Source organism: Eublepharis macularius, chromosome 12 (genome assembly GCF_028583425.1).
Source record: "Eublepharis macularius isolate TG4126 chromosome 12, MPM_Emac_v1.0, whole genome shotgun sequence".
NCBI classification, from domain to species: domain Eukaryota; kingdom Metazoa; phylum Chordata; class Lepidosauria; order Squamata; family Eublepharidae; genus Eublepharis; species Eublepharis macularius.
The window spans coordinates 58,674,768-58,699,320 of record NC_072801.1 but is presented as its reverse complement, the minus strand read 5'-3'; the positions used below and the strand labels follow the sequence as shown (position 1 = coordinate 58,699,320).

General features: G+C 47.0%; 2 protein-coding genes across 4 annotated transcripts; one reads left to right on the top strand and one right to left on the bottom strand.

The window, feature by feature from the left end:
• Nucleotides 1-219: 219 nt before the first annotated feature.
• Nucleotides 220-10,565, top strand: LOC129338816 (tetraspanin-4-like). Its single transcript, XM_054993316.1, has 8 exons — nucleotides 220-367; nucleotides 3,753-3,832; nucleotides 4,502-4,693; nucleotides 5,888-5,962; nucleotides 6,962-7,063; nucleotides 7,201-7,335; nucleotides 9,017-9,100; nucleotides 9,986-10,565. Exons 2-8 carry the CDS (start codon nucleotides 3,764-3,766, stop codon nucleotides 10,052-10,054), a joined length of 726 nt encoding a protein of 241 aa, XP_054849291.1. The 5' UTR covers nucleotides 220-367; nucleotides 3,753-3,763; the 3' UTR covers nucleotides 10,055-10,565.
• A 775-nt stretch (nucleotides 10,566-11,340) lies between these two features.
• Nucleotides 11,341-24,354, bottom strand: AKT1S1 (AKT1 substrate 1). Of its 3 annotated transcripts, none has more exons than XM_054992219.1 (5): nucleotides 24,146-24,354; nucleotides 21,522-21,988; nucleotides 17,821-17,898; nucleotides 14,766-14,914; nucleotides 11,341-12,341 (listed from the first exon to the last, which is right to left on the bottom strand). In XM_054992219.1, exons 2-5 carry the CDS (start codon nucleotides 21,985-21,987, stop codon nucleotides 12,198-12,200), a joined length of 837 nt encoding a protein of 278 aa, XP_054848194.1. In that variant the 5' UTR covers nucleotide 21,988; nucleotides 24,146-24,354; the 3' UTR covers nucleotides 11,341-12,197. The 3 variants fall into 3 exon arrangements, with proteins under 3 accessions (XP_054848194.1, XP_054848196.1, XP_054848197.1); XM_054992221.1 differs by lacking the exon at nucleotides 24,146-24,354 and adding an exon at nucleotides 22,935-22,996; XM_054992222.1 differs by lacking the exon at nucleotides 24,146-24,354 and adding an exon at nucleotides 22,870-22,919.
• Nucleotides 24,355-24,553: the final 199 nt, after the last annotated feature.

Genomic DNA, 24,553 nt, shown 5'->3' with positions numbered 1-24,553 from the left:
TTTTCTCCAGGGGAGCAGATAGCTGCTGCCTGGAGATTGGTTGGGATTCCGGGAGAGCTCCAGACCCCCACACACACCTGGAGGTTGGCAACCCCTCTGCCTGGATCCCTGGCGTCCAAACCCGCTCCCCTTCTGGAGCCCCTTGGGCTCCTCCCCAGATCCTCAAACACGCCCCCCCTCCTGCCCTGCTTTCTCCCCACCCATTTCCTTCCCCCTGTCCCGTGCCTGGAATTTAGTTTCCCTCCCTCCCATCCTGCATCCCAGCAGAGAAGGATCCTCTTTCTGCGCTCTAGGTGGCTGTGGGGAGGGCTTCTAGCCCCACATCCATCCACAATCCTTCCCCAAACCTTCCTGCCCCAAGGCCAAGGTAAAAGGCGCAGCGAGCGGTGTTTGGGGGAGGGCAGGGAACCAAGATTGTGATTCTGGGCAGAAGAAGAAACAGGGACATATAAGCATGGGGCAGGGGGAGGCGGGGGGGGGAGATGATTTATTGTCCTGTGGGGGGGGGTTCAGGACCATGTGGGTTCCCCCACCCAGCCAGATACCTGCCAGATCTCCAAGTTTTCCTTCGCTTGCTTTACTCCAGAGGTGATCACGCTTTGTTAAAAGTGAAACAAAAGAAACAGATTAATGGCTTCATCTAGCAAAGATAGGCGACCCTTTCGGGACAGTTTAGATCTGGAAATCTAAAAAAAATTGTATTCCTCTAAATCCAGAATTAGGATCTAGGGGGTGGGGTGGGGTGAAATCTGGGATGGATCTCTGCAGGAGGATTTGCAGCTGTGGGTTGGAGCCCCCTTTGCCCCCAAATCTGGAATGGGTGGCAGGATGTCAAGAATGGGGGGAGGTCTGGAAGGAAAAGCTGGAAATACATTTGTGTGTGTGTGCGTGTGTATGTGGAATGTAGGGGTCTCTGTAAAACTTGGCAATTGCCTTTTATATGATCTCAGTTGAAGGGGCTTTCCAAAAAGTGTGGGGACAGACATCCTCTGTTCTCTGTCCCCTCCCCACATATGGTGGAAACCAAGGTTCCCCCAAGAACAGCATCTCTGGGCCTGGTTCAGATGAGTGATGGCCCACCGTCCCATCCCATCCCGTCCCATCTTATGAGTCATGAAAGAAATATGTCCATGTTCTTTCTGAAGTGGCATAAAGACCACAAGAGGATACTGGGTTCACAGTCTGGGTTCTCCCCCCTGCCCCGCCCGCCCCCAATTCTAAATGAGAATGCTAGGACTGAGTGATCTCACCTGTACGAGTGGCTTCTATGGAGCCAGTCGGTGTATTGTACAGGCTAGAGGGACTGGGCTTTGAGTGAGGTGACGTGGGCCCTTGGGTTCAGTCATAAACTTCCCCTTGGGCCAGTGGTTTTCTCTCAGCAAAGCCTTCCTCACAGGGTTGTTGTGATGATCAAACCAGGAGGGGAAGAACTATGCATGCCACTCTGATCTCTTTGGACAGGATCAAAATAAGAGATTCTCCAGTGGTGTGATCCTGCCAAGGGGATTCCTTGGCTTCCATCCTTCTCCATCCTCCTTGCTACTTCCAACCTCCTGAACTCACAGCCCTGCCCTGATACCCTGTCCTTATGAAATGGGCAACATGTTGGGAGGGCAGGGATGGATTGCCCCTCCTTCCCTTTACTCTCATTCAACAGAAGTGGTCTGAATATTTGAGCTGTCATTGTAGTTCTTATGAGGTCTTCAGATGACTTGCTTTTTTGCAACTGAATTGCGAGTATAGCCAAGAATAGGCCTATAGACCTTGCTGGGAATCGCATCCCCTCTCCTGAAACCGGAAATAGCAGCCTAGACTCTATCTCAGTGCCCCCTCCCCATGCTAAGCTAAGAAAATTTGCCTGAGTTTGCATTTATGATCTCTCAAGATTTGAAGCAAAATTGGGTTCCCTGGTATACAACTTTTTTTAATGTTCAAAGGCATCTGCAAGGAATGGGTTTCAGAACTGGGGTCATATCTCAAGGGAAGGGACTTTTAATTCTTCGCCCTCTCTTGTTTTCACAAATAAAATTCTCCCCACCCGCCAGCTGCCCTGGCAGAGGGGAAAAAAGAGCTAAAATATAGTTACATTTTTTCTTCTTCCTGGGACTAGAAGCAGCTTGAGAGGAGGGGTGATTTCAACTTCCCTCCTCAAATTAGGGTTGTTTTTAAACATTAAATCTGGCCGTGGAGCATGCTACAGAATACATCTTTAAGCCCTGAATTGTCCCTTATTTTTGAGAAGGACCTTCTTTTCACATAGATGGGAGGCAATGAATAAAAAGTGGTCACTATTTGAATGGGGTGGATGGGCAGAGAAATGGAAAAGGGTAGCTCCATGATCTCTCAGAACAGAGCAGAGTTTGCCTTTTTCATGTTGTGGTGGGCGGCACTAAAGAACATCAAGCGGGCATGTTTTTGGTTTGAGGGGGCCCTGTCCTGAGGAAAGGGATTTTGCAGCCCCTAATAAAACATTCCCTTTCACTCCGGAGATTTAGGGGCAGCCCCTGTTTGTTCTCTGGATTGAGCCCCAAAAAGGTCATTTCACATATTTTCAAGACGTTTTTTCCATTAATTGGATGAGTTCTAGTTGATTACATTGGTGGGAATTTGCAAATCAATTATAAAAATGCTTCCAATGGAAAAAGAAAATACATTCCTTATTTTTAGATAGTGCATCGGGCACTGTGAGATTTGGTTTAAGTGGGACAGTTGTGAAGCCAAAGCACAGTTCCATGAGGCTTTGTAGTCATATGCCATTGTCTTGTTTAAAAAGGATTGCCGTCTGGGCAAGCCAGGGTTGCTAACTTAGGGCTGGAAAAGTCCTGGAGATTTGGGGGTGGGGCGTGGGGAGAGCAGCGTTTGGGAAGAGAAGATCACTTAATACTATAGAGCCCATTCTCCAAAGCAGGCATTTTCTCCAAGGGAGCTGATCCTAGGAGATCTCCAGGTCCAACTTGCAGGTTGGCAGTCGTACATCTGAGGAAGAGGATGTCTCTTCTAAGACACTGTCCACCAGCCATATAATGTGTGTGTATGTTTCCCCTGGATGTGGTAGTTTTCTGTTTTGGTGGCTATTTCTTTTTTAGTAAAGAGTCCAATAGCACCTTTAAGACTAACCCACTTTCTTGTAGCATAAGCTTTCGAGACCCACAGCTCTCTTTGTCAGATGCATCTGTAGTTAATAATAACATAATAATAACATTCGATTTATATACCGCCCTTCAGGACAACTTAATGCCCACTCAGAGCGATTTACAAAGTATGCCATTATTATCCCCACAACAAAACACCCTGTGAGGTGGGTGGGGCTGAGAGAGCTCCAGAGAGCTGTGACTAGCCCAAGGTCACCCAGCTGGCTTCAATAAAATTGGTTAGTCTTAAAGATGCTACTGGACTTTTTACTATTTTGCTGCTACAGACTAACACAGCTAACTCCTGTGGACCGATTTCTTTTTTAATGCACAGTCTGCAGTCTGAAGCTGCTACAGTACATTGTACTACCGCAGAGCTTTGCCACTTCGTTGTGATTTATTCTGCCGCATGTGCGAACCAGACTTTTGATGTTTTAAGCATGCCCTTGAAAATGTAAAGTGTGAAAGGCAAAAGATTTATGCAATCTGAAGAGAAACTAGACTTTAGACCTTAGAAGGACAGGACTTGCTGTCCCACCATCAAGGAGTAGGCCAAGGTTTGCCTTATGTAATGTGTGAAAAGCTCCAGAATCACTGTATAATTCTCCCCCGTTTTTCTAGATTCATCCAAGATGGGAGTCAGTCGTGGCTGTTTGCTATGTGTGAAAGTGAAGATGTTTGTCTTCAACCTTATCTTCTGGGTGAGTCGAGGTTATCAGTCTCCCTGGAATGACATGAAACCTAGAAAACCCAAAATTTCTATGAGGGGATCCAACCAGAGTAGGAAGGGTCCCCAGTGATCACTCACAAAGGTTGTGATGGGAATCACGGGACAAAAGCCATGTGGGTTGGGAACTGTAGTAAGGAGGATAAGTAGCATGATCCAGTCTTATGCTCAGGCAATCAACACTCTCTCTACAATTACAACCAACTTTCACAAGACGAAAGAACTCCTAAGGCATGGCTGTATCTTTTATGCAAAGCATTTCTCTTTTCATAAATGGAATACAACAGCCTACCTTATGGGATTGTTGTGCAACTTAAAGGAGATAAGGAGTGTATTCATGCATTAAAATGAAGTGATTGGTGTAAGAGACTGAAAATGGGATGTTGCCTGTGACACCATGACCTCCTTCTATTGGCTGAAGTGCTGTTATGCCATGGAACATTCATGGACATTGTAACTACACTGAGGGGGAGCGGGGTCAGCAACAGAATGTTGTCAAGCAGTGCAGATGCTGTGAGGGAAGTGAGAGGTCAGTTTTTTCACAGGTCTGACAGACTGGAAGAGTTATTGGCACAAAAAGGTTGTCCAGAAAAGAGTGCTTTGAAGGCTGAAGCACTTGCCTTGTCTTCTGTTCTCCCCCTAGCTGGGTGGCTGTGGGGTGCTCGGCGTGGGAGTCTGGCTGGCTGTCACCCAGGGCCGCTTTGCCACCTTATCCTTCTCCTTCCCGTCGCTGTCGGCTGCAGGGCTTTTCATGGCTACCGGAGCCATCATTATGGTTGTGGGCTTCCTTGGATGCTTGGGGGCCGTTACGGAACATCGCTGCCTGCTTCTGACGGTAGGAAGAGCCTCTCACCTGGACTTTACAATCTGTTTGTATCAGAGAGAGAGAGAGAGAGAGAGAGAGAGAGAGAGACTGACTCTGACAGGCTAGGTGAATGGTGGTTGGATGAATGGGGTTATTTTGCTCATGCATTTATTAATACTTTTATCCTGAAGTTCATGTGGATCAGGAGCTAATAGAAACAACACACAACTCAGTACAAAATATTGCTCAAGAAGTCAGGCTCTTAGCTGAATTGGATCCAGCCACAACGGAGGGTTTCATGGTAGCCTCCTGCCTACCCAATGGCCCCATCCATGGAACCTGGAGGGAGGGTGTCTGTCAATTGGATCTGGATCTAAGCATGATGGAGGGGTGTCTGGAAGCTTGGAGTAGAGGTATGCAAAATCGGAAGCAAGGTTTAGCTGCAGAACAATGCAAAGCAATAATTATAAAATAGGGATTCTAAGCATTAACAAAGGATGAAATAAGGACAGCCCTTGGTGTGGAGTACAGAAGCACCTGTTTCACACATGGGGACCACTTGTGGAATAAAGCAGAGGGTTTGGGTGTGGATGCAACCTTTGGGGACAGAAATTTTACTTATGTATGTTTTATTTCTATGTTATATATAGTCCATCTTTCTCACCGAGACTCAAGGTAGATTATACAGTGTAAGTCAATAGGATTAATGGCTGGGACATGTATCGTAGAACAATTTTTTTGTTACTTCCATGCTATCTTGTGGCTTGTCTTATTTTCTAAAGTGACTTATAGCCTTTTATATTGCAGGCACCTTTCTGCCATGCACCTCCTGCCAGTGGTCCACTGTGCTCTTGGTTATACAGAATGGTGCAGAGGAGCCTTGGTGGTGCAGTGGGGGGTGGGTAGGGGGGAGATTGTCCTACTTGGCACAGGTTACTGGCAGTGCAATCCTATGCACTGGTTACTCCAGTCTAAGCCCATTGCAATCAAGGGCTTAGACTGAAGAAACTGCATAGAATTGTATCGTGGGATGGTCAAACTTTAGGTTCTGTCCTCATTCCTGTATGTGTGTGATCCTTCAAGGGCAATCGGCTGTGGAGCAGATATGCAGGAGTAAGAAGGGGGGAGCATTTGGTTCAGAAATACAACACGTGACCATGGCAGCCCTTCTTTATGACCCTGTGCCCCACTGCCTGGGCTTCTGATCCATCCATCTCTTTTCAGTTCTTCCTGGTTCTCTCCACTCTCTTCCTCCTAGAACTGGTTGGGTTGCTGGTATTTGTCACCTGCCGAGACAAGGTAAGAATCTCCTCTTCCTTCCGTGCAATAGCTTCCAGATCCAGAATGGTTGTAGGTTGTCCACATTAAGGAAATAAGTTCTGTGCTCAGATTCTCTTGCCAAGATGACCTCCAAAGGAGGAGTGGAGCTTGGGAAATGATGACATATGAAGAAGTTTTAAAACTGAAAGATGACCTGATTGGGAACTGAGTGGGAAAACTCTCTCCCCATTCCCATCTGCATCACGGGGGGCCTCAACCAACGTTTCTCTGGCTTGCAACCCTTTAGAAAAAAACTCTGCCAGGACACTGATTCCACCCAGGTTTTAATTGCTTCCATGAGAACTGGAAAACTCGTTTATTGAATATGTTGATGTAAGCAGAGATCACAGTATTGGAGGCCTCTTATCTCCTTGCACCACTCTGCTATCACACATACCTTCATTACTGGTTGATTGCTTACCTTGTATACTTTCGAATTCTGCATAGAAACGTTACATGCTCTCCCTTCTGCCTTTCATGGCCTCTTAAACCCCACTAGTCACGATAGTTTTTCCTCTTCTCCATCTGCATATCTATATATCTTCTTACTGAGAAAATTCACTTCATGCAGCTGAAGAAGCAGGCCCCAGCCCGTGAATACTTAGGCTACCATCAGACTGTTAAGGTTGGACCCTGTGGCTCCATTCCATTAATGATGGAGACTTCCGCTGGTGAAACACACCTCTTCTGCCAGAGGAAGGCTTTTTGTGTTGGAGGAATGCTACTCCACTAGCGGAACGGAGCCATAAGATCCAACCCTCAGTCTTCAAGATGCAACAAGACTCCGTTATAGAGGTGAACACTGCATACCAGTTGTGGGGTGCAGGGGAAACTGGGAACAAGAGCAGGAAGCTTCCGTTGCCCTGCCATGGTTGTAAGATTTCCGGGGACATTTGGTGAAACAATATGCTGGATTAGAGGGACCCTGGGTTTAATGCTGCAAGGCTGCTCTGAATTGCTCCCATGTTGTTGCTCCAGTTTGACAGCTACGCTCAGGCCAACCTGAAGGAAGGGCTTAAGCTGTACAGGACGGAGGACAACCGGGGCCTCACCAATGCGTGGGATCTCGTGCAGACCGAGGTGAGTGTTTTGAACAAGCCCCCGCTTGAGAGCTAAAGCACCGCAGCCAAAAAGCAGTCAGGGCTGCTTCCTCTCCTGTTTTTCTTGCTCCCACCCCAGTATCTGTAATACAGCCTTCTCCTTCCCTTGCTCCCTAGTTTCGTTGTTGCGGGGTGCAGAACTACACAGACTGGTTCGAGAGGCACAACAGAACGTGGGTGCCCGAGTCGTGTTGCTTGCAGCCCACTAACTGTCAAGCGGAGAGTGCTCAGCGACAGGATTTGTGGCTGGAGGTGAGATGGCGGGAGCAGGCGTTGGCTTGCAAAACTCCTGATTTAGAGAATCAGAAACATATTTCAAATGGTGCTCCTTGGAACCCAGGAAGACCTTGATGATGAGAGTTGTGGTCCTTACCTGACCCTACATAGCGGCAGAGTAACGGTCTGTTTGCACCAACCCCCTTGGTAGCAACTGCTTGCAGGTTGGGAATCATCAGATTTATTTAGGGCATCGTTATCCTGCCATTCGTTCAGGGGGCTCATGGTTGGTTCTGCCCTCCTTCATGTTCTCCTCCCAACAACCCTGTGATGTAGACCAGTCTGAGAGAGAGGGATCCAGTCAGTTGCATGGCAAGCAAGAAGTTTGAGCCTGTGTCCTAGTCCAACCATCTACCCACTACGACTGCTATCTGACAAGTGAACCTCTCAGGATGTAGATTGTATTTATTTACCTCATTGATACCCAGTCTTTCTCCCCAGTGGGAACCTAAAGCTGCTTAAACCATTCCCCCTTTTTCCCATTTCATCCTCACAACTCACCACAACTGTAAAGACTACAAGACACAAAATTAGATGACCAGGACCTAAAATAGGCATTTCCATCCGTCCTCTTTAACAAATAAGGAGCACTAAAAAATAACACCCTATTTCAGTCTCGGGGTGTGGGGGGGGAATACTGCACTGAATAGTTCAATTAATGGGAGGACAGGTGGGGAAGATCTTGGGTCTTTTCAGCCCATAAAGCAACACAGATGTGAAAAGAATGGAAGGGAAACAGTGAGTGGTGGGAAGTGGGGGCTGAGAGTTTGTATTCGGTCCAAGGTCACCCAACAAGCCTCCATGGCAAAGTGGGAATTCAAACCAAGCCAAGATCCTAGTCCGGTGCTCTAACCACTACACTGGTGAGAGCATGAGGGTCTTCCTGCCAAACCACCTCTTATCAGTACTCCAAGATATTTTGCTCAGATAGGGCGGAGGGGGTGGGATCTTCCCTACAATGAAAGGCAGCAGTCTGATACTTCTTTTCAGTTAAAAAAAAAAGATGACAATGAGGAGACATGGTAGAGGTTAATAAAATAATTGTCCAATGAAGTTGACAGACAGTAGATTCAAGGAAGATAAAAGGAAGCACTTCCCACAATGCATCATTAGCTTGTGGAACTTTCTGCCACAGAATGTAGTCATGACCTTTGGCTTTTATTGCTTCAGAGGAGGATTTGACAAAAGGCAGGGAGGATAGTGTTATCAATACCTATTAGCCATTATAGCCAAATGGGACCAGTATAGTGTAGTGGTTAGAGCGTCTGATTAGGATCTGGGAGGCCTGGGTTTGAATCCCCACTTCGCCGTCAAAGCATGCTAGGTCAGTCACACACTCTCGACCTAACCTACCTCCCAGGGTTGTCTTTGAGGATAAAATGGAGAACTATGTAAACCACTTTGGCTCTCCATTGGGGAGAAAGGTCAGATATAAGTAAATATAAAACCTCCAAGGTCAGAAGAGGCACACTTATGCATATCAGGTGCTCAGAGGAGGATCAGTAGGGGAGGGGTGTTGCCTTCTTGCCCTGCTTCTGGGCTTGCTGTCGGCACCTGGCTGTCCTCTCCTGAAAACAGGTGATCCTGAATTTGATGACCCTTCAGGCGGATGAAACATGCCTCTTCTGACGCCCTTTTTTGTTTCTTCTCTCTGCAGCCCTGTTATGTTAAAGTGAAACACTGGCTGGGGGAGAACATCTCTGCAATGGGCATCTTTGCTGCCTGTATCATTGTGGTTCAGGTGAGAGGGGAAGGAGCAACTCCCATCAGCTGAATGGCCCAAGCAAGTCCCCCCACTGCAACGGAACCACTGCCCACCACTAACGTGGGAGCAGGGAATGCAAATTTCCTGGACAAAGAGACCGAAATAGAATCTAACTCTAGGCTGGGCTGTGTGCATTGAGAAAAGCTGCCTCTGCATTTGGAACCGTTTTGTGCAAACTCTGCAAAGTGTGCGTCAGCCAGCGTATCTTTGCATAATTCATTCCATTTCTGGTCATCAGAGACAAAAATCTCTGGGATGAATTATAAGACAGGAAGGCAGTATGCAGATATGATTATGCAGTTAGAATGGAGGGCACTTGCACCCTGCCCTTGATCATTGGAAATCCTGCTTGGCACCTGCGCTGCCGTCTAGCCTCTTTGCAGCCTGAAGGATTAGGAGCTTGCTTTTTTTTTTTGAAAATAGACGTGGCAATTCTCAAGATTCTGTCATTCTCTACCCAGAATGGATTTCTGCACTGTACGATGTGTTCAAAGAATCATGGCATATACACAGGCCTAGCTAAGAGACCCAAGGACTGCCAAAGTGTCTGGTGCCCAGGCTGAATGCCAGGCCGCATGGTATATTGGCATCACCATGAGGTCTCATCCCTAGAGATCAGTTGCTCTGAGGGGCCACCTGAGCATATCCAGTCTGCTGCAATAACCCCGATTCACTAACCTGGCAGTAGATGGGGAGGAGAATATGCAGGTGTAGGTATCTGGCTCTTTTCGGGCTGGGGCTTACCACACAACCCTGCATTTAAGAATGGTGGAAGATGCTGGGGATCTAGAAGGCCTGGGTGAGGAACGCCCCCTCCCCCAATCCTCCCCTCCTCTCATCTGGCTGGTATTCTCTCCCCAGGTCTTGGGCATCGTGTTCTCCATGCTGATGTACTGCCAGGTCCGGCAGGTGGAGAAATATTACGACTGAGTTGGTTCGCTCATGTTCTTCATCCCTCGGTCCCTGAAAGGGGTGTGTGCAGATGAGAAGGGCATTTCTGGATCGGCTGGAGTTCTCTCCTGTATACCACCCTGCCTCTTCCTTGCTCACAACCTTTTAGCCAAGCCTTGGGGCTTCTGCTAAGGCCAAATCCCCACCATTTACTCAAATATTTTAACCTGGACGGAGGCAGATCCCCTCCTTCCCTTTTGCTGCCCAACCTCCCCAACTGGGGCTCTGTTTCCTCTCATCAGCCTAAGTGTTCTTCCCATTTTGTACCACACAGACCCTCCTTCTCACTCCAATCCTGTTGCTTTTGTATATAAAAGAATTATACTGAGCACCAGTAAAACAATCTGACAATCTCCCCCATCTCCTGCCAGTTCTCATCTGATGAAGAGAGCTGTGATTCTTGAAAGCTTATGCTACAGTAAAGTTGGTTAGTCTTAATGGTGCTACTGGACTCTTTTCTATTTCAATAAAACAGTACAATACTTTTCTACTGCTTTGTTAACACCCTTCTGGGTATTGTCAACCTGGCTAGGGCTTACTGCAACAAAAGGTGATTTTATGGATAAAGTACCCCCTTTTACATCCACCCTGAAATGCTGGAACACAGGAGTAAATTTGTCACCCACTCCTATTTTACCCTGCTCCAGTTTTGTGGAGTAAAGTGAGAGGAAGGTGCAGGAAAGTGATTTTCTAACTAGCTTCTGCAACTTGTTGCCTGGGAGCAGCGTTTAAAAGCGGGCTGTGTTTAGCCCGCTTGCTAAATCACAGTTTTCAATGCTGCTCCCAGAAACAAACCAGTGTTTTAATATCTGCTTCTAGAAATGTTATCTGGAAGACTGCTTTTATAACCTGTCATTTGTTTAGCATCCAGTTTAGTGCAGTATCCAAAGATCAGTCACTCCCCTAACTCTAGTTAGTAGGAGGGCCACAAAGCGGGATTCTTAACCAGTGTTGCATCCCAGCTTGGTGGTTTGTAGTAACTTGGGTTGGTCATTCCACCCAAGCACAGGAATCTCACAGGCCCAGCTCCATCTGCAGGTTGCAGAGCTGCAAAGCATTAAAAAAAACATCTTGCCCCTTCTGCCCTTGTTGGCAGAACTTCCCAGCAAACTCTGGTCAGTTCCAATCTTCTGCCACACTTTGATAGGCCCAATGCACTGTCTCTAGTCCTGTTGTCTGATGCAACCTGGGTCTGTACAACCCTTCCCCTGCTTAAACATCTTCCCTGATTCTTTTCCCACCACTCACACAGCATGGCAGTAAAGTTGGTAAAAGTCAGCATTTTCTTTATTGGCTGGTAGGCTGGTGGGAAGGAGACAAAGACATCCTCCCCCTTCCAATTCACCAATCATCTTTGGACAAAAATATAGAGGGCCAGGGCCTCCAAGGCCCCCCAAAAATCTGATACAAAAGTACGCTGGGAGGGAGAGGGAAGAAAAACAGTGGGCTGTCTGTGACTCCTAGAGCCTCTTTTACATCCCATCTGCCTGGGGCGACCCCACATTTGCACCACCCTCCCCAATAGAAAAACGACCCTGAAATACCACTCCTGGAAACTGGGAGAGATATATATGCTTGGGAAGGGAGAGCCAGGTGACAAGAGCTCCTCCTCTCTCTTCTCTCCTCAAAAACAGACACCTGGCTCAAAACTAAAACTCTAGACAAACCCAGCTTATGTGCAAAGGATCTTAAGACACTTATTACAGGGGAGGGAAGAGAGAAATTTCTGACTTAGTGAAACTTCCGCAGCCAGGGCTGGGGTGGGCTGGGGGAGTCAGTAGTGTAACCTTCGAAGTACACATCTGTAGTGTTGTTGCCTTCTCTTGAATAGGCAAGGGAACCTCTACGGAGGAAAGCAGCTGTACCTCCAAAATTCCCAAGAAAGGGGAAGTGATAAGAGGGGGGGTTTTTTGCAGGGAAGAGGAAAGGGAAAAAGTACTCCCCTCCTCCCATCCCAACTGTAGTGTGAGATTAAAGTTATCACTTTAATTTAAAGCTTGTAAGAGCTCAGAGTAGGGCTGTATGGCTTGAAAGGGACATCCAACCCTGTCCACCGATTGGAGGGGGGGGGGAAGGGTACCAACTTGGGGGGGGGTCAGAGGGGAGGGGACTGCCAGATCCACTAGTATTTCCGTTGTAGCTTCTGGAAGTCACTTGTGTTGAGCCGTGGCCGAGGCAGGTCTCCAAACATCTCTGTGCCGTCGGACACCCGCAGCACCAGAGCTCGCATGCTGGCAGCAATCTTCTCGAGGTCGGGGGATGAATGCTGTGAAGGGGAACAATAACAAGGGTGTTGAAAACTCCTCTCTTCCACTGCCATCCCTTGGAAGGTATCTCGCTTGCTTTCTCCCTTTTTCTAGTTGCAAGCAGGGCTGTCTCCCCAACTAGAGAATTCTTAATATAGCCGATCACCTAAGTGTCATATATGACTACAAGTTTCAGGTGGGTAGCCATGTTGGTCTGCAGTAGAAGAGCAAGATTCAAGTCCAGCGGCATCTTTAAGACCGACAAGATTGCCAGGGCATAAGATTTTGAGAGTCAAAGCTCTGGTGTTGTGTGAGGAAAAAAACCCTTTAACTCTTGAAAGCTTATACTCTGGAAATCTTGTCAGTCTTTTAAGGTGCTACTGGACTCGAATCTTGCTCTTCTATGTGACTTTTAATGGTTTTACAGAAAAAGCACTCTTTAGATGGTGCCTCCTACAACATACATGTACATGAGCTTAGGAAAGGCATTCCACTCTCTGCATAAATGTAGAGGGCACACCTCTTCCAAGATGGCACCTGCCATTTCCAGTTTAAGTTATTTTTAGTGTGACAATATATTCTGCACCATGAGTACCCATTTTTTAATCAGAAGGTTTTTAAATTGATGAATTCATTGTAGCACCAGTTGTAATCTGCACCTGCAGCAATGTAAATTCTGTTCCTTTGAACTCGACCCTGCGTTTACCAAGTCTCTCTTTACTTCCCAGCCTTTGTCATCTCCCCCACCCCCAAAACAGGAAGACTTAATTTTTCTTCCCACGAAGTGGCTTTAACAACAGAAAACATAAGAATAAAAAAAAAGAATTAACAGCTGATAAAAAACTCACAAAACTGCCTTACACTAACCCTATTCAAATGTTACAGTGAATGCACATACACTGTTTGTAAGAACAAGCCAGTGAATGAAACTGGGTACTAAAGATGTAAAATTTCTGGAAAAACTCCTTCGACCTCCTCTTGCTATATGTTTTAGATGAGTGAATTGTGAATTGCTTTTTAAGATAACATTTTTCTCACTCAAAAAGATAGTATTTCATAGTTATATGTTTTTGTGTTCTCCAAATTTCTCAACCTTTCCATTGAAAAAGTCTTCAATCTTTTTCATGCTATACTTCTTAAATGTGAAAGAACGGGTCTTAAGAAGCACAACTTATTCTAAAGAGAAAATATGTTACAAGAAAGTTTTTTACAGTGCTCCCCCAAATTTTCAGTTTTGAAAATTTGAAAAACAGTGCTTAGAAAAAAAACACACACTACTTCCTCCCCCCCACCCTAATTTTTCCTCCCCCCCGCCCCCGGCATTTACATCCTTACCAGGGGGAATCAGTTGGATAAAAATGGGGTTTGTATCACAAGTTCAGCTGAACATGCGTTGACTGTAACATGAGAATTACTTCATGCACATGCAAAGATCAATGAACTGTACACTCTGCATGGACTGAAGAAGTGTGTTCACTGTAACTTGTGAACAGGACTCCTGAGTCAGACCACTGATCTATCAAGGTCGGTATCATCTACCCTGACTGGGAGCAGCTCTGCAAGGTCACTTGCTACTTGCAACTTTCAGCAGGCCAGTCTCACCCCCCCCCTCCTCCACCCACCCCAGTTTCCCAACAGCTCTCAAAACTATACCTTGGGGTGCCAGGGATTGAACCTGGGGCCTTCTGCAAGGGAAGCAGATGCTCTGCTCCTCTCCATAAGATACAGAAACCAAGAACATAAAGAAGAGTTTGGAAAAACTGTTGTGTTTTGACCTGGTGCCTAAAGCTTAAAGGCAGCGTCACTCTAAGATGGGTGATCCGCAGCCAATGCTGCGCCACTGAAAACTTTCTTTCCCCAGAATCCTTCCACTTACTTTCTGAAGGCAGGGGCCCCTGAAGGACGACTGCTTTCATATCAGGCTGCTTCATGTGGGATTAGAAAGCCCCCTCTAGAGGCATTTTTTACTGTGCTCCAAGTAAAAATTCTGCACCAAGAAAGCGTCACTCTGTATCTTGTATGAAGAATGCGTATTCAAAACAGTTTCCCAGAATTTATTCTGCTCGTCATGGAAAGCGCAGAATAGCTATGCAGGGATCTATAATCCTCGCTGCTTAAAATAAAACATTTTGCTCAGTCCCCGCTCCTGGTTTCTTTCATTCAGCATTGTTCACACTTCCCAGGCTCTCTGATGAGGACTAGAAACATTCAGGGATTCTTTGCCTCCTGAATAACACATCCAAGTGTGAATTACACACACTCCACTTGCAAGATGCAAGTCACGTAACACGCGCTGGCCCTTATTTCCTTCAGATGTGCTTGCAAATGTTTGCAAGAGGACCATGCCTCCATCTGCCTGACCAAAGGAAGGTCACAAGTTCTGGAGACGACCCCACCTTCCCAAGTGGCTGGCCACTTAATTCAGACCCTCAGCTCCGACCCACCTTGCTGTTCTCCTCATCGGAAGAGCGCATCTCTTGCCGTTGCTCCTTAAAACCCCAGATTGGCACCGACACAGGCAAGGATTTGGCATACTGGTGGCTGAGGAGGGGAGGGGCTGTCTGTCCAGGGGCCTCTTCACTCAAACTCCCATCTGGAGGAAGGCAGGAGGCAGGCAGAAAAGGGGGTTAGAGGGACAACTAGAAAACAGGAATAAAAGACGCCCTGACAAGCCAATTACGGAGAGGTCTATGGCATGAGTACAGTAATTTAAGAGGAATTAACCTTGTTAGTCTGTAGTAGCAAAATGGTAAAGAGTCCAGTAGCACCTTTAAGACTAACCAACTTGATTGTAGTGTAAGCTTTCGAGAACCACAGATGCAATGCATCTGATGAAGACAGCTGTGGTTCTCAAAAGCTTATGCTACAATAAAGTTAGTTAGACGTAAAGGTGCTTCTGGATTCTTTACTATTTTACAGTAATTTAAGAGACCCTGGGGATGTCCAAGGCAGCTTCCACACATTTTTTTTAAAATGCAAGGATAAAATATAAAATCAAGCAGATGAAAAACACCCAACAAAACCAAACTGGAGCCATAGAGGAATCAGGCGGATGGGGATGGAGGGACTTGGGAATTCTCCACTCATACACAAATCTTTCCCCTTCTATAAACTCTCAGGGGTTTCTACAGGCCAGCCCCCTACCCCAGCCTTCCTCTCCTCCACCCACCCCAGCTTCTCAACTGCTTTCAAAACTCTTGGGAGCATACTTGGTCCAGTTCTGGCAAACGAACCAAGGCTGGAAGGTGCGGGTGCTTCAGGCACATACTGAGAATAGACTGTGTGGTTCTGGTTGAGCCATTTGTAAAATCTTTCCATTTCTTTAACCCACCCTTACTCCAAGGAGCTCAGGGCAGCATACATAGCACCCTCACCCTGGATTTTATTCTAAACACCCTGTGAGGTAGGCTATTTATTTACTTCATTTATATACCCAACCTTGAGTCCCCGTTGGGTCCCCATCATTCTCTCTACCCCCTTTTCATTGTCACAACCATCCTGTGAGGTAAGTTAGGCCGCGAGGGTGTGATTGGCCCAAGGCCACCCAGCGTGCTTCCATGGCAGACTGGGCCTCCCAGACCTGAATCTAACTCCTTTACCACACTGGCTCAGCTGACAGGCGACAACTGGTACAAGATTTCCCTCTTCAGATGGACGGAGATCTGAACTATGGTCTTCCTAAACAAATCAACGTACTCTAGTGTAGAGATCTGGGAAAGGGATTCAAAGGGGCAACAGATATGGCTCTGGGAAATACAGCAGCTTCCTCTCAAAGGCAAAGTGAAGTACCTCAGGCTTTAAGGAAAGAGAAAAGTGGCATCCTGCAAGGACAAAGGAAAGTGAACCCAAACCACAGTCCCTCAAACACATTCAGTGGCAGCAGCCTGTTCAGTACAAATGGGAACCATTTCTTCAGACAGACTCGTAGCTAATCTTTGGAACTGACAGTCAGCAGACAATGTGCAGGAATCATGGAAGGTTGTTCCCACTCCTACCCCTTTTCAGTATCCAAAGCTGTAATTTCTGCTTACCCCACAAGGTGGGTTGGTAAGAGGGAATGGCTTCCAAGCTTCCCTGTTTCAATGGGGCATTTCACTGGCCACTGTGAGGGGAGTAAGTCATGGGCTAGAGGGATTTTCTAACTTAGCACTGGAAGATGTATGTTCTTCCAGTCAGGGAGGGGATACTTTCTGAATCAACAAGCAGTCATCCTGTTAGCTAAACCAAACACCCTCGTGTGTCCCATGGTCTGATTCCTCTGAGTGCCTGATTCCTGGGGCCAAACATGGTGGGGGGCGGTATCCCAATCTGTTCAGCTTGCAAGCTTTTTGGAGACAGCCAGTTTTCCTATTGCTGGAGACCATGTGGCCACATCAGGCAAACAAATTCATAGGGTGCAATTGCTGCTACAACCCCACTTCAAGATCCCAGCAGAATAAGGTCAAATCACTTCCCCTTCCCCTACCCCTTACATTTGAAAAAATTCCAATTTGCCATACAAAGCATAAGAACTTTTGTTCTGCAAGAGCGAACTGGGCTCTGTCCATGCTGCTACTACTCAGATGGTGCTGCCTGGGTCACAGCCCGACAAACTTCTTGCTAGAGCAAATTCTGGTCCTGTGCACCGCCACAGAAGGCCTTACCCCATGTACCCCTGGAGTACCACCGACTCCATGAAGTTCTCTGGTGCAGCATAAATGGAATTACCATATCTTTCTTTTTAAAAAAAATCCTTATTGCCATCTTGGCTGAAAGAGGTTTGACACCAAGTCTTCTTGGTCCACTGGATCTACATCAGATCTCCAATAGGCATGAACCTCCCAAGAAGACAGTCACAAACAGTGAGGCTCTTAGGGGTGCAGGTACTCCCTAAGACAGCAGTCTTCAACCCACAGGGGCTCTGATAGCTCACACAGCCCCCTCCTGCTGGGTCACAAGCCTTTATGGAGCAGTCACATCCCTTGTTGCCTTTTGGACGGATTTGCTGCACAAACAGCAAGGGTGTCATCCATGCCTTCTGTCTCTGCCTGCACAGCAGCTGAGAAGGACAGTAGGTAGGCAAGGTGAGGACACCCAGAAATGGCAAGGATTCCACCCTGATTCCGAACTTTGGCTCGCTCCTCATTCTGTCACATTTCCTGCTGCTTAGCTTGCAGTTCCTGTCTGCCACCCTCTTTGGGTCTGTTGCCCGTGAGCCTTGACACCGGTGAGGTTATAGCAATGGCTCTTCCTGTCACATGGCTGTGATCTCCTGCAACTTCCTGTCATGTGCTTGCATGACTCCTAGGGCTGAAAAGACTGCTCCCCAAAGATACATTGCACTCGAGTCTGCCACCCTGCTGGATCCAACAGATGTGGATGGGAGCCTCATAAGGGGCGATGCAGTTATACCTTTTTAAAAATTAGCATTGTAACACTCACTTTATGCAGGAAGGCTCCCCCCAAAAGCCCAGTATGTATGCAGGGAGGTCCAAATCATTCTTCTTTGTTCCCACTCACCATCAGTGCTTTCTGGATCAGAGTCAAAGAAAGGCTCATATTCTTGGCTGGGGGAATCCTCGTCCATGACAAACAGACCTGGAAGTAGCATGAAAAACACATACAATGGAATGACTGTTGATGCAGAGATCCCTTATTCAGGGAGAAGAAGCAAGCAGCCACCTCTGAGCTACTGATGCAGGCATCACTATCACTGCGTAACTCTGGCATTCTCCTTTCTGGTCTTCCTCGTGTTCCACTTGGAAATCTCACACAAATAAAAGTGTAACATTTCTGCTTAAAGGAGAAATGAGTGGAAGGGATGGTTCACAGTTGAGGGGTGTGGAATAAAAACTAACACCAGACAGTGTTTTATCCACTTTCTTAAAATGCTGTCATTCTAATACACTCCAAACCAATCTCTTGACTTGAATGTGAGTCGGTACAGAGCCAGAAATCTGATGGCCAGTTTAGCTCGATGTCCTCATAAATGTTCCCTCAGTAGGGTACCTTGCCTTGAAACCGTATTTTTTTCTATTCTAAAATGTTGTTTGAAGAATGCCCCCAACCAGCTATGAATTTAAGGCTGCTTTAGGAACTGAGAGGGAGGTGTTGGGTGAGCACAAGCGTTGGGCCACCCTTTACTTGACACTGCTTTTGCCTCTAGACTGGAGCCAGACCAAAGATGCCAACTCTTATGGGGTGGATTTGGCCCAGGGCCCTCACAGTGCTGACCCTTAACTTAAGGAATCAGCTTGCTATTTAAACAGTGACCAAGCCAGTGTTTCATTTGGGCAAGGAAGGGCTGTGGGCATTTTCACAGCCTGAGATTGGTACGAATGCTGATTGGAAGAGGGGGACATTCAGAACCAACTTTCCAATAAAGGAGGTCTGCTACTGAGCCGACATGAACGGCAAACGCAGTAGGGATGCGGCTGTAGCTCACCACGAAAGCACAGCAAAGGCCCTAATCCCTAGCAAAGGCCCTAATCCCTAGAACTTCTAGTGGAAAAAGATCTCAGGTAGCTGATGCAGGGAAAGACATTTCTCTACCCAAGACTCCAGACACCTGCTGCTGGTCAAAGGAGGAAGCTCTGAGTTAGATGGACTGATGGTCAGACCCATACAAGGCGACTTCACTATCACACACAGCCATGGCCTCTGGGACTGGGGGGAGCTGGCTGCCTGCTGGCAAAGTAGACAAGCCTTGGAGACTGTTGGAGGGGAGGGGAGAAGCCATAGCAGTTGCTGAGAGAGCCAGCGGTTGAACCTCAGTAGGCTTCATACAGGCCACAGGCGACCAAGGTCAGGGTGTTAGATTATTAGCAGGGACAGGATTTTAGCCCAAAACTCAAACACATAATCACTGGGTGAAAAACAGGGAATTTGAAAGGGGCTTTCTAGTAACATCAGAGGAAGCAACACGGATCTTAAATAAAAATGACAGATTTGTACTCTGCCTTTTCTCCAAGTAGCATAAAGCAGCATACAGCCATTTCCCAAATATTCTCCCATCTTAAACCTGCTTAGCTTCAAAGTTGGGACCTACATTGGATGCCTTCAGACCACTACCTTAAAAGAGGGGATATTGACTTGTGCGAAGGGTGAGGTGGTTTTGGGTCTCAACTACCAGCCTTAGAGATATCCTACCAATGTGGGTAGCCTGACCCTGGCGGCTAAATATACCTCTGCTTTTCTCAGCATTGGTTTGACCTCAGTTGGAGTATCAAGTTCATTAAACAGATGGATACACCGAAAGACTGTTTGCAGAACAGCAACAGATTAAAGGTTCAGAAAGCAAGGATGAGCTGGTGTGAAGTCCCGGTTAAGAGCAGGTGCCAGAAAGGTACCAAGTGATGTCTCCCTTCTGCCACAAATTCATCTGGTCATCTGTTATTCCTAGCCCACGTCCACAGTGATAAGTAGTCGAATTTTCCGGGCTGCTAAAATCATTCCTAAGATACAGTAAACACTTACAGCACTTGAGACATGCAAAATATTACTATTTTATTATCGTTGTTATTGTTTCCAATAAGTTTTCTCACCCCATCCTACCCAATTTCTCTTCTTACTACAGCCCCCCATTCCATATAGCTCTTGGATATGAAAGTCACATGAACCCTGGCATGAGACTTTTGGGCGGTGAAAGGGAACTCTTCCCTTTTCACCAGCAGAAAAGCAAGCTGGATCAAACCTAGTGGCTGGTTAAAGTACAATATCATTGCATTTTACAGCACTACAACCCTCATTTAAGCTTTTTTTAATGCAAGGTATAAGATGAGCCAGTATGGCTAAGCGTGATGGACTAGGTTGTGGAAGACTCAGGATCCTATCCCTATTTCACCCTAATCTCCCTCACAGGGTTGTTGTGAAGATAAAATGGAGAGAATTATATAACCTGCCCTGAGCTTCTTGGAGGAAGGGCAGGAGAGAAATAAACTAAATAATCAAAATAATAAAATTAATATAGACTGAAACTGGCAAAATATTTTCTCTTTAAATATAAATAGGCCACCATCACATTGTGTTGACAGGAAGACATAGAATACAACAATTGAGAAAATGAATATGAACTACAGCCATTGGCCAACATGGCATAAGTTTAAGAAGGGCACTTCCACAATGTTTTGTTATTTTAAGAATCTGGGGTGTCATGTTGAATTTCTTTTATTCATTAACAAGTTAACAAGGGTAGGAGAAAAGAAAAGAAGGTAAGGCAGGGCAAGTGGCCCACAAGGCCAAGGTTTCCCAACTTCCCCCCTCCTCCCCATTCACTTCTAAACTTGCTAAATGAGATCTGAGCCATGATGTAAGCCACTTGGGGTTCACTTCATCCATGGCCTCTGTGATGCCTCTTTCAGCTTTGCTGGTGCCAATGGGGCTTCAAGCCAAGTGAATGTCATGCCTTACCCCCTCTTCCAAGAGAATGTGTGTGTCTGTGTGGGCATTTCTCCCAGGACTCCTCACAAATCCCAGAGCCAGCTCTACTATTCTCCCCCAGCTCAGCATCAGCCCCTGCAGTTTAGGGACTGCAAGTTTTGTCAGGACTTGAACTCACAAGTTCAGGACATCAGTGCTATAATGATGAGTCTTTTAATCAACACAGCTGCAGAAGGCATAAAAAGTTCCCTGCTGGATAAGACCAGTACTCCATCTAGTCTAGCATCCAGCTTCACACAGTGGTTAACCTGTTGCCCTGGAGGGGCAGCAAATAGGGCACAGAGGCCAAGCCTTTCCCCTGATGTGGCTTCCAAGCATGGGTATTCAGAGATTTGCTGCCTCTAACTATGGAGGTTCCCTTTAGCCCCATAACTAGTAATCATTGATGGACCTCTATGAATCTGTTTAATCCCCTTTTAGCTATCTATATGCCTGTGGCTTTCACTACATGCATTGAAAGCAAAAACCACAATTAGTTACTTGTTGCTTAAAGATGCATTTCCTTTTGCCAGTCCATCTATTTCATTGAGCACTCCAAGTTCTAGTATTACGGGAGAGGGAGATAATTCTCTCTCTATGTATAATTTCCATGGGTAATTTTATAACTATCATATTAGTTACATTTTTTTCTAAAATGAAGTATTTCAGATTCCCTGCTTCCAAATGGATTCTTTACCTTTAACCAGCACACTATCCAGTTTCTTCTTAACTGTGTCCATGAAGTAACCTGTGAACTTTACAATATCCAGCCAACAGGGACAGCACACGGCAGCATCACTTACCGGCGGCGTCACTTGGAGGGTCTCTCCCACCTGGCTGCTCCACTTCCGTCAGTGTATTCCTGTCTCCCTCATCCTCTTCGTCATCAGGCTCCTGGACTCCAGAAGCCTGGGGCAAAGGTCCCTGGGGGGTAGGCGTCCTGTGCGGGGAAGGCTCATCGGGGGCACAGGTAGAGGGATAGCTTCGAGAGTAGGGGCCATGGTTTGGGGGGAGGCAAGGAGCCGCAGGAGGACGAGCGGCATACGTGAAGGCCGTGGTCTTGTGGACAACCGCAATGTCTTCGAGGTAGCGTTGAACAGCGTCAGCCAGGGCCCCGCTTCCATGCTGCGCATAGCCAAAGCCACCAGGGGGAGGGGCCCTGAAGGCTGTGAGCAACACCACTTCATTGCCAGTCTGACGTCGGTATTGTTCCGCTGCAGCAACTAGGGCTGCCCAGCTCTCCTTGTGGTTATCTGCCATGGCTGTCATCCTGGGGGGAACAAGGAAAAAGGGGATATGCGTGTTACTACCAAGATTCCAAGAGCTCCCAGGCTTGGAAGAGGGAAGGAGTTAGGACTTCCTTGCCCCTTACAGGACCCATGAGTCTGAAGAAAAGGGCTTATTGGGCTTAGAAGGGCTAGAAGCCATGGGCTTCTACCCTGCGCAGAGGGGCTAGTAGGCTTGGATGGGGCTAAACCCCTGGGTGTGCTCAGAGGTACTAGTGGGCTTAGAAGAGGCTAGAAGCTCTGGGTCTACTCAGAGAGGAGCTGGAACTCCTTCCTCTACTCAGAGGGGCTAGTGGGCTTGGAAGCTGTTAGTGAACATGGAAGGGACTAGAAGCTTTAGGTCTGCTCAAAGGAGCTAGTGGGCTTGGAATGGCTAGTAGCGCTGGGTCTGCTCAGAGGGACTAGGAGCTGGGACTCCTGGGTCTACTCAGAGAGGCAAGTGGGCTTGGAAGGGAAAGCCTTAGGTCTGCTCAGAGGGACTAGTGGGCTTGAAAGGGGCTAGTAGTCCAGGGTCTGCTCAGAGGGACTAGGAGCTAGGACTCCAGGGTCTACTCAGAGGAGCGAATGGGCTTAGAGAAGGGGCTAGGATTCTCCAGAAGGGGCACACCATCTAGCGAACTACAATAGGGAAAACCAACTCCTGGGTTCTCTGCAAGAGAAGCAAGAGCAAGAATTGGAAAGCAGTACTCTTGGGGTCTCTGACAAGAAAGTAAGATGTAACAGGAATGCCACGAAAGAGGGGAAGGCAGGAGACACCACTGAACAAGCAACACCAAGGGAAGGGGAGAATAAGCACAAAAAGGGTACGGGACTGCCCCCTCCCGAGCCCTGACGAGGTGGTGCGGAGAGAATTGGGGACCATTACCTGCCAGTGCCTCTGAGCGCCCTCCCCCACTCAGGGTCACCCCCCTCTGAATCCTGACCTCTCACCTTTGACCCCTCCTGGGACACTTAAGTCCCCGTCCCCCTCCAAACAACAACCGCCTCCTCCTTCTTCCCCTCCCCCTCTCCAAAGCTCCGCCTCCTCCGGCTGCCCTCACAAGACATGAGGATGGCGTCCACGCCGTGCCCTTTAAAAAGATGGCGTAGCAAAGGGTGGGCGGGAGTTCCCAGGAAAAAGATGGAGGTAGAAGGCCATGGGTCCCTAAAAAAAGATGGCGGAAGAAGCCTCAAGACATGCGGCGCAAAGATGAAGGAAAGGTAAAGATAGCGCGTCTGTTTAAATACGTAGGAAGAAGAAAGTGGCCGGATTTCCTGGTTGCTATTGGCGCCATATTTTTTTTTCCTCCGAGGGGTAAAAGTGACAGTCATAGAATACAAAGGAGAAATCTCGAATATCAGCCTAGCTGAAATTTAGCAGTGGATTGCCGTTGGTTTTTAAAGAAAAAATAGTTCAAGCCATTTTACACTCAGATCTTCTTATAAAGTATGATTTTAAAAGCGTTTAAAAATGCCCATGGCGAAGGTTCTTGAACGAGTTGAGAAGAAATAAACCGGGTATATATGATTTTATTTGCGCCGAAACTGATTGTGCCCATATTGCAAATTTTTTTATAAAATAGCACGTTGCTGTTATTCCCAGGATTGCAGATTAAAGGGGAGGGGAAGCTGAGGTTTACAACAGCCCTGCAGTGTAGTCCAGTGTTATTGCCACATTGGAAGGGTTAGGGTTAAATCCACTGTGAATGGGAACGGGGTTACAGTCCTTCTGTTACGGTCTTCCGGTTTCAAATGATGACACCGGCTCATAACAACAGTCTAAGTAGGCAGCGAGCCTCAGAAGGTCTACTCGGATGCAAGCCCCCTTCTGCTCAATGGGTCTCAGCGCCCAGGAAAGTATTCTTAGGATCAACGCCTTACGGTGCAATCCGATGTAGAGTTACTCCAGTCTAAGACCATTTAAGTCAATGGACTTGGACTGGAATAACTGCATAGGATTGCAGTGTCGGTGGTGAAACCCATTAAGGTTCTCAGTAGCAGTCGAGCTCTTTTTGATTGGAAGCGTCTGCAAGAACCGCGATAGCGAGACTCGTACTTTTCTCTCTACTCCAATATATTTTCCAAAAGGGAAGGATGAAAACAATACGCATTAGTAGATAGTTCCGTCTCCATATTTCCCCTGAAGTTGGCAAAAGCCTTACCTTCACTCTGCCTCCCAAGTTTATTTCTATACCTTTTCCTTCGTCGTTTTATTGTACTAGGCTTTATCCCTTGTTTATAAAATAACTTTTCACGTGGTCCTTTTAGTTTGCACTTCGAATGCAGTCTGTCTTCAGTCTGCTGGGTCTGAGCCCAGAGATGCCTTAAAGACTAACAAGATTTTTAAGGGATGAGCTTTTGAGAATCAAAACTCCCATCTTGCTTGACCTTGTCTTGTGATTAGGTCACGACATAGTTGTTTTTTTAAAAGGAACATTGCCCTCTATAAATATGGCAGGGGAAGCTTTTTTCTCTTCCGCGCGCCACTAACAAAAATGATCTCAGGGTCCCGTGTATGCCAGAAACAATGATGGCGGCAAGAAACGTTCCAGCCGGGTAAAGGAAGGTAC

What these genes read in the sequence shown, in the direction of transcription:
- LOC129338816 (XM_054993316.1), top strand. Translation starts at nt 3,764, where the DNA reads ATGGGAGTCAGTCGTGGCTGTTTGCTATGTGTGAAAGTGAAGATGTTT. An exon ending in GGGATCTCGTGCAGACCGAG is followed by an intron (nt 7,064 to 7,200) that starts GTGAGTGTTTTG and finishes CTTGCTCCCTAG; the next exon opens with TTTCGTTGTTGCGGGGTGCA. An exon ending in CCTGTATCATTGTGGTTCAG is followed by an intron (nt 9,101 to 9,985) that starts GTGAGAGGGGAA and finishes TTCTCTCCCCAG; the next exon opens with GTCTTGGGCATCGTGTTCTC.
- AKT1S1 (XM_054992219.1), bottom strand. Translation starts at nt 21,987, where the DNA reads ATGACAGCCATGGCAGATAACCACAAGGAGAGCTGGGCAGCCCTAGTT. An exon ending in TGATCCAGAAAGCACTGATG is followed by an intron (nt 14,915 to 17,820) that starts GTGAGTGGGAAC and finishes GCCTTCCTCCAG; the next exon opens with ATGGGAGTTTGAGTGAAGAG. An exon ending in CCGATGAGGAGAACAGCAAG is followed by an intron (nt 12,342 to 14,765) that starts GTGGGTCGGAGC and finishes TCCCCTTCACAG; the next exon opens with CATTCATCCCCCGACCTCGA.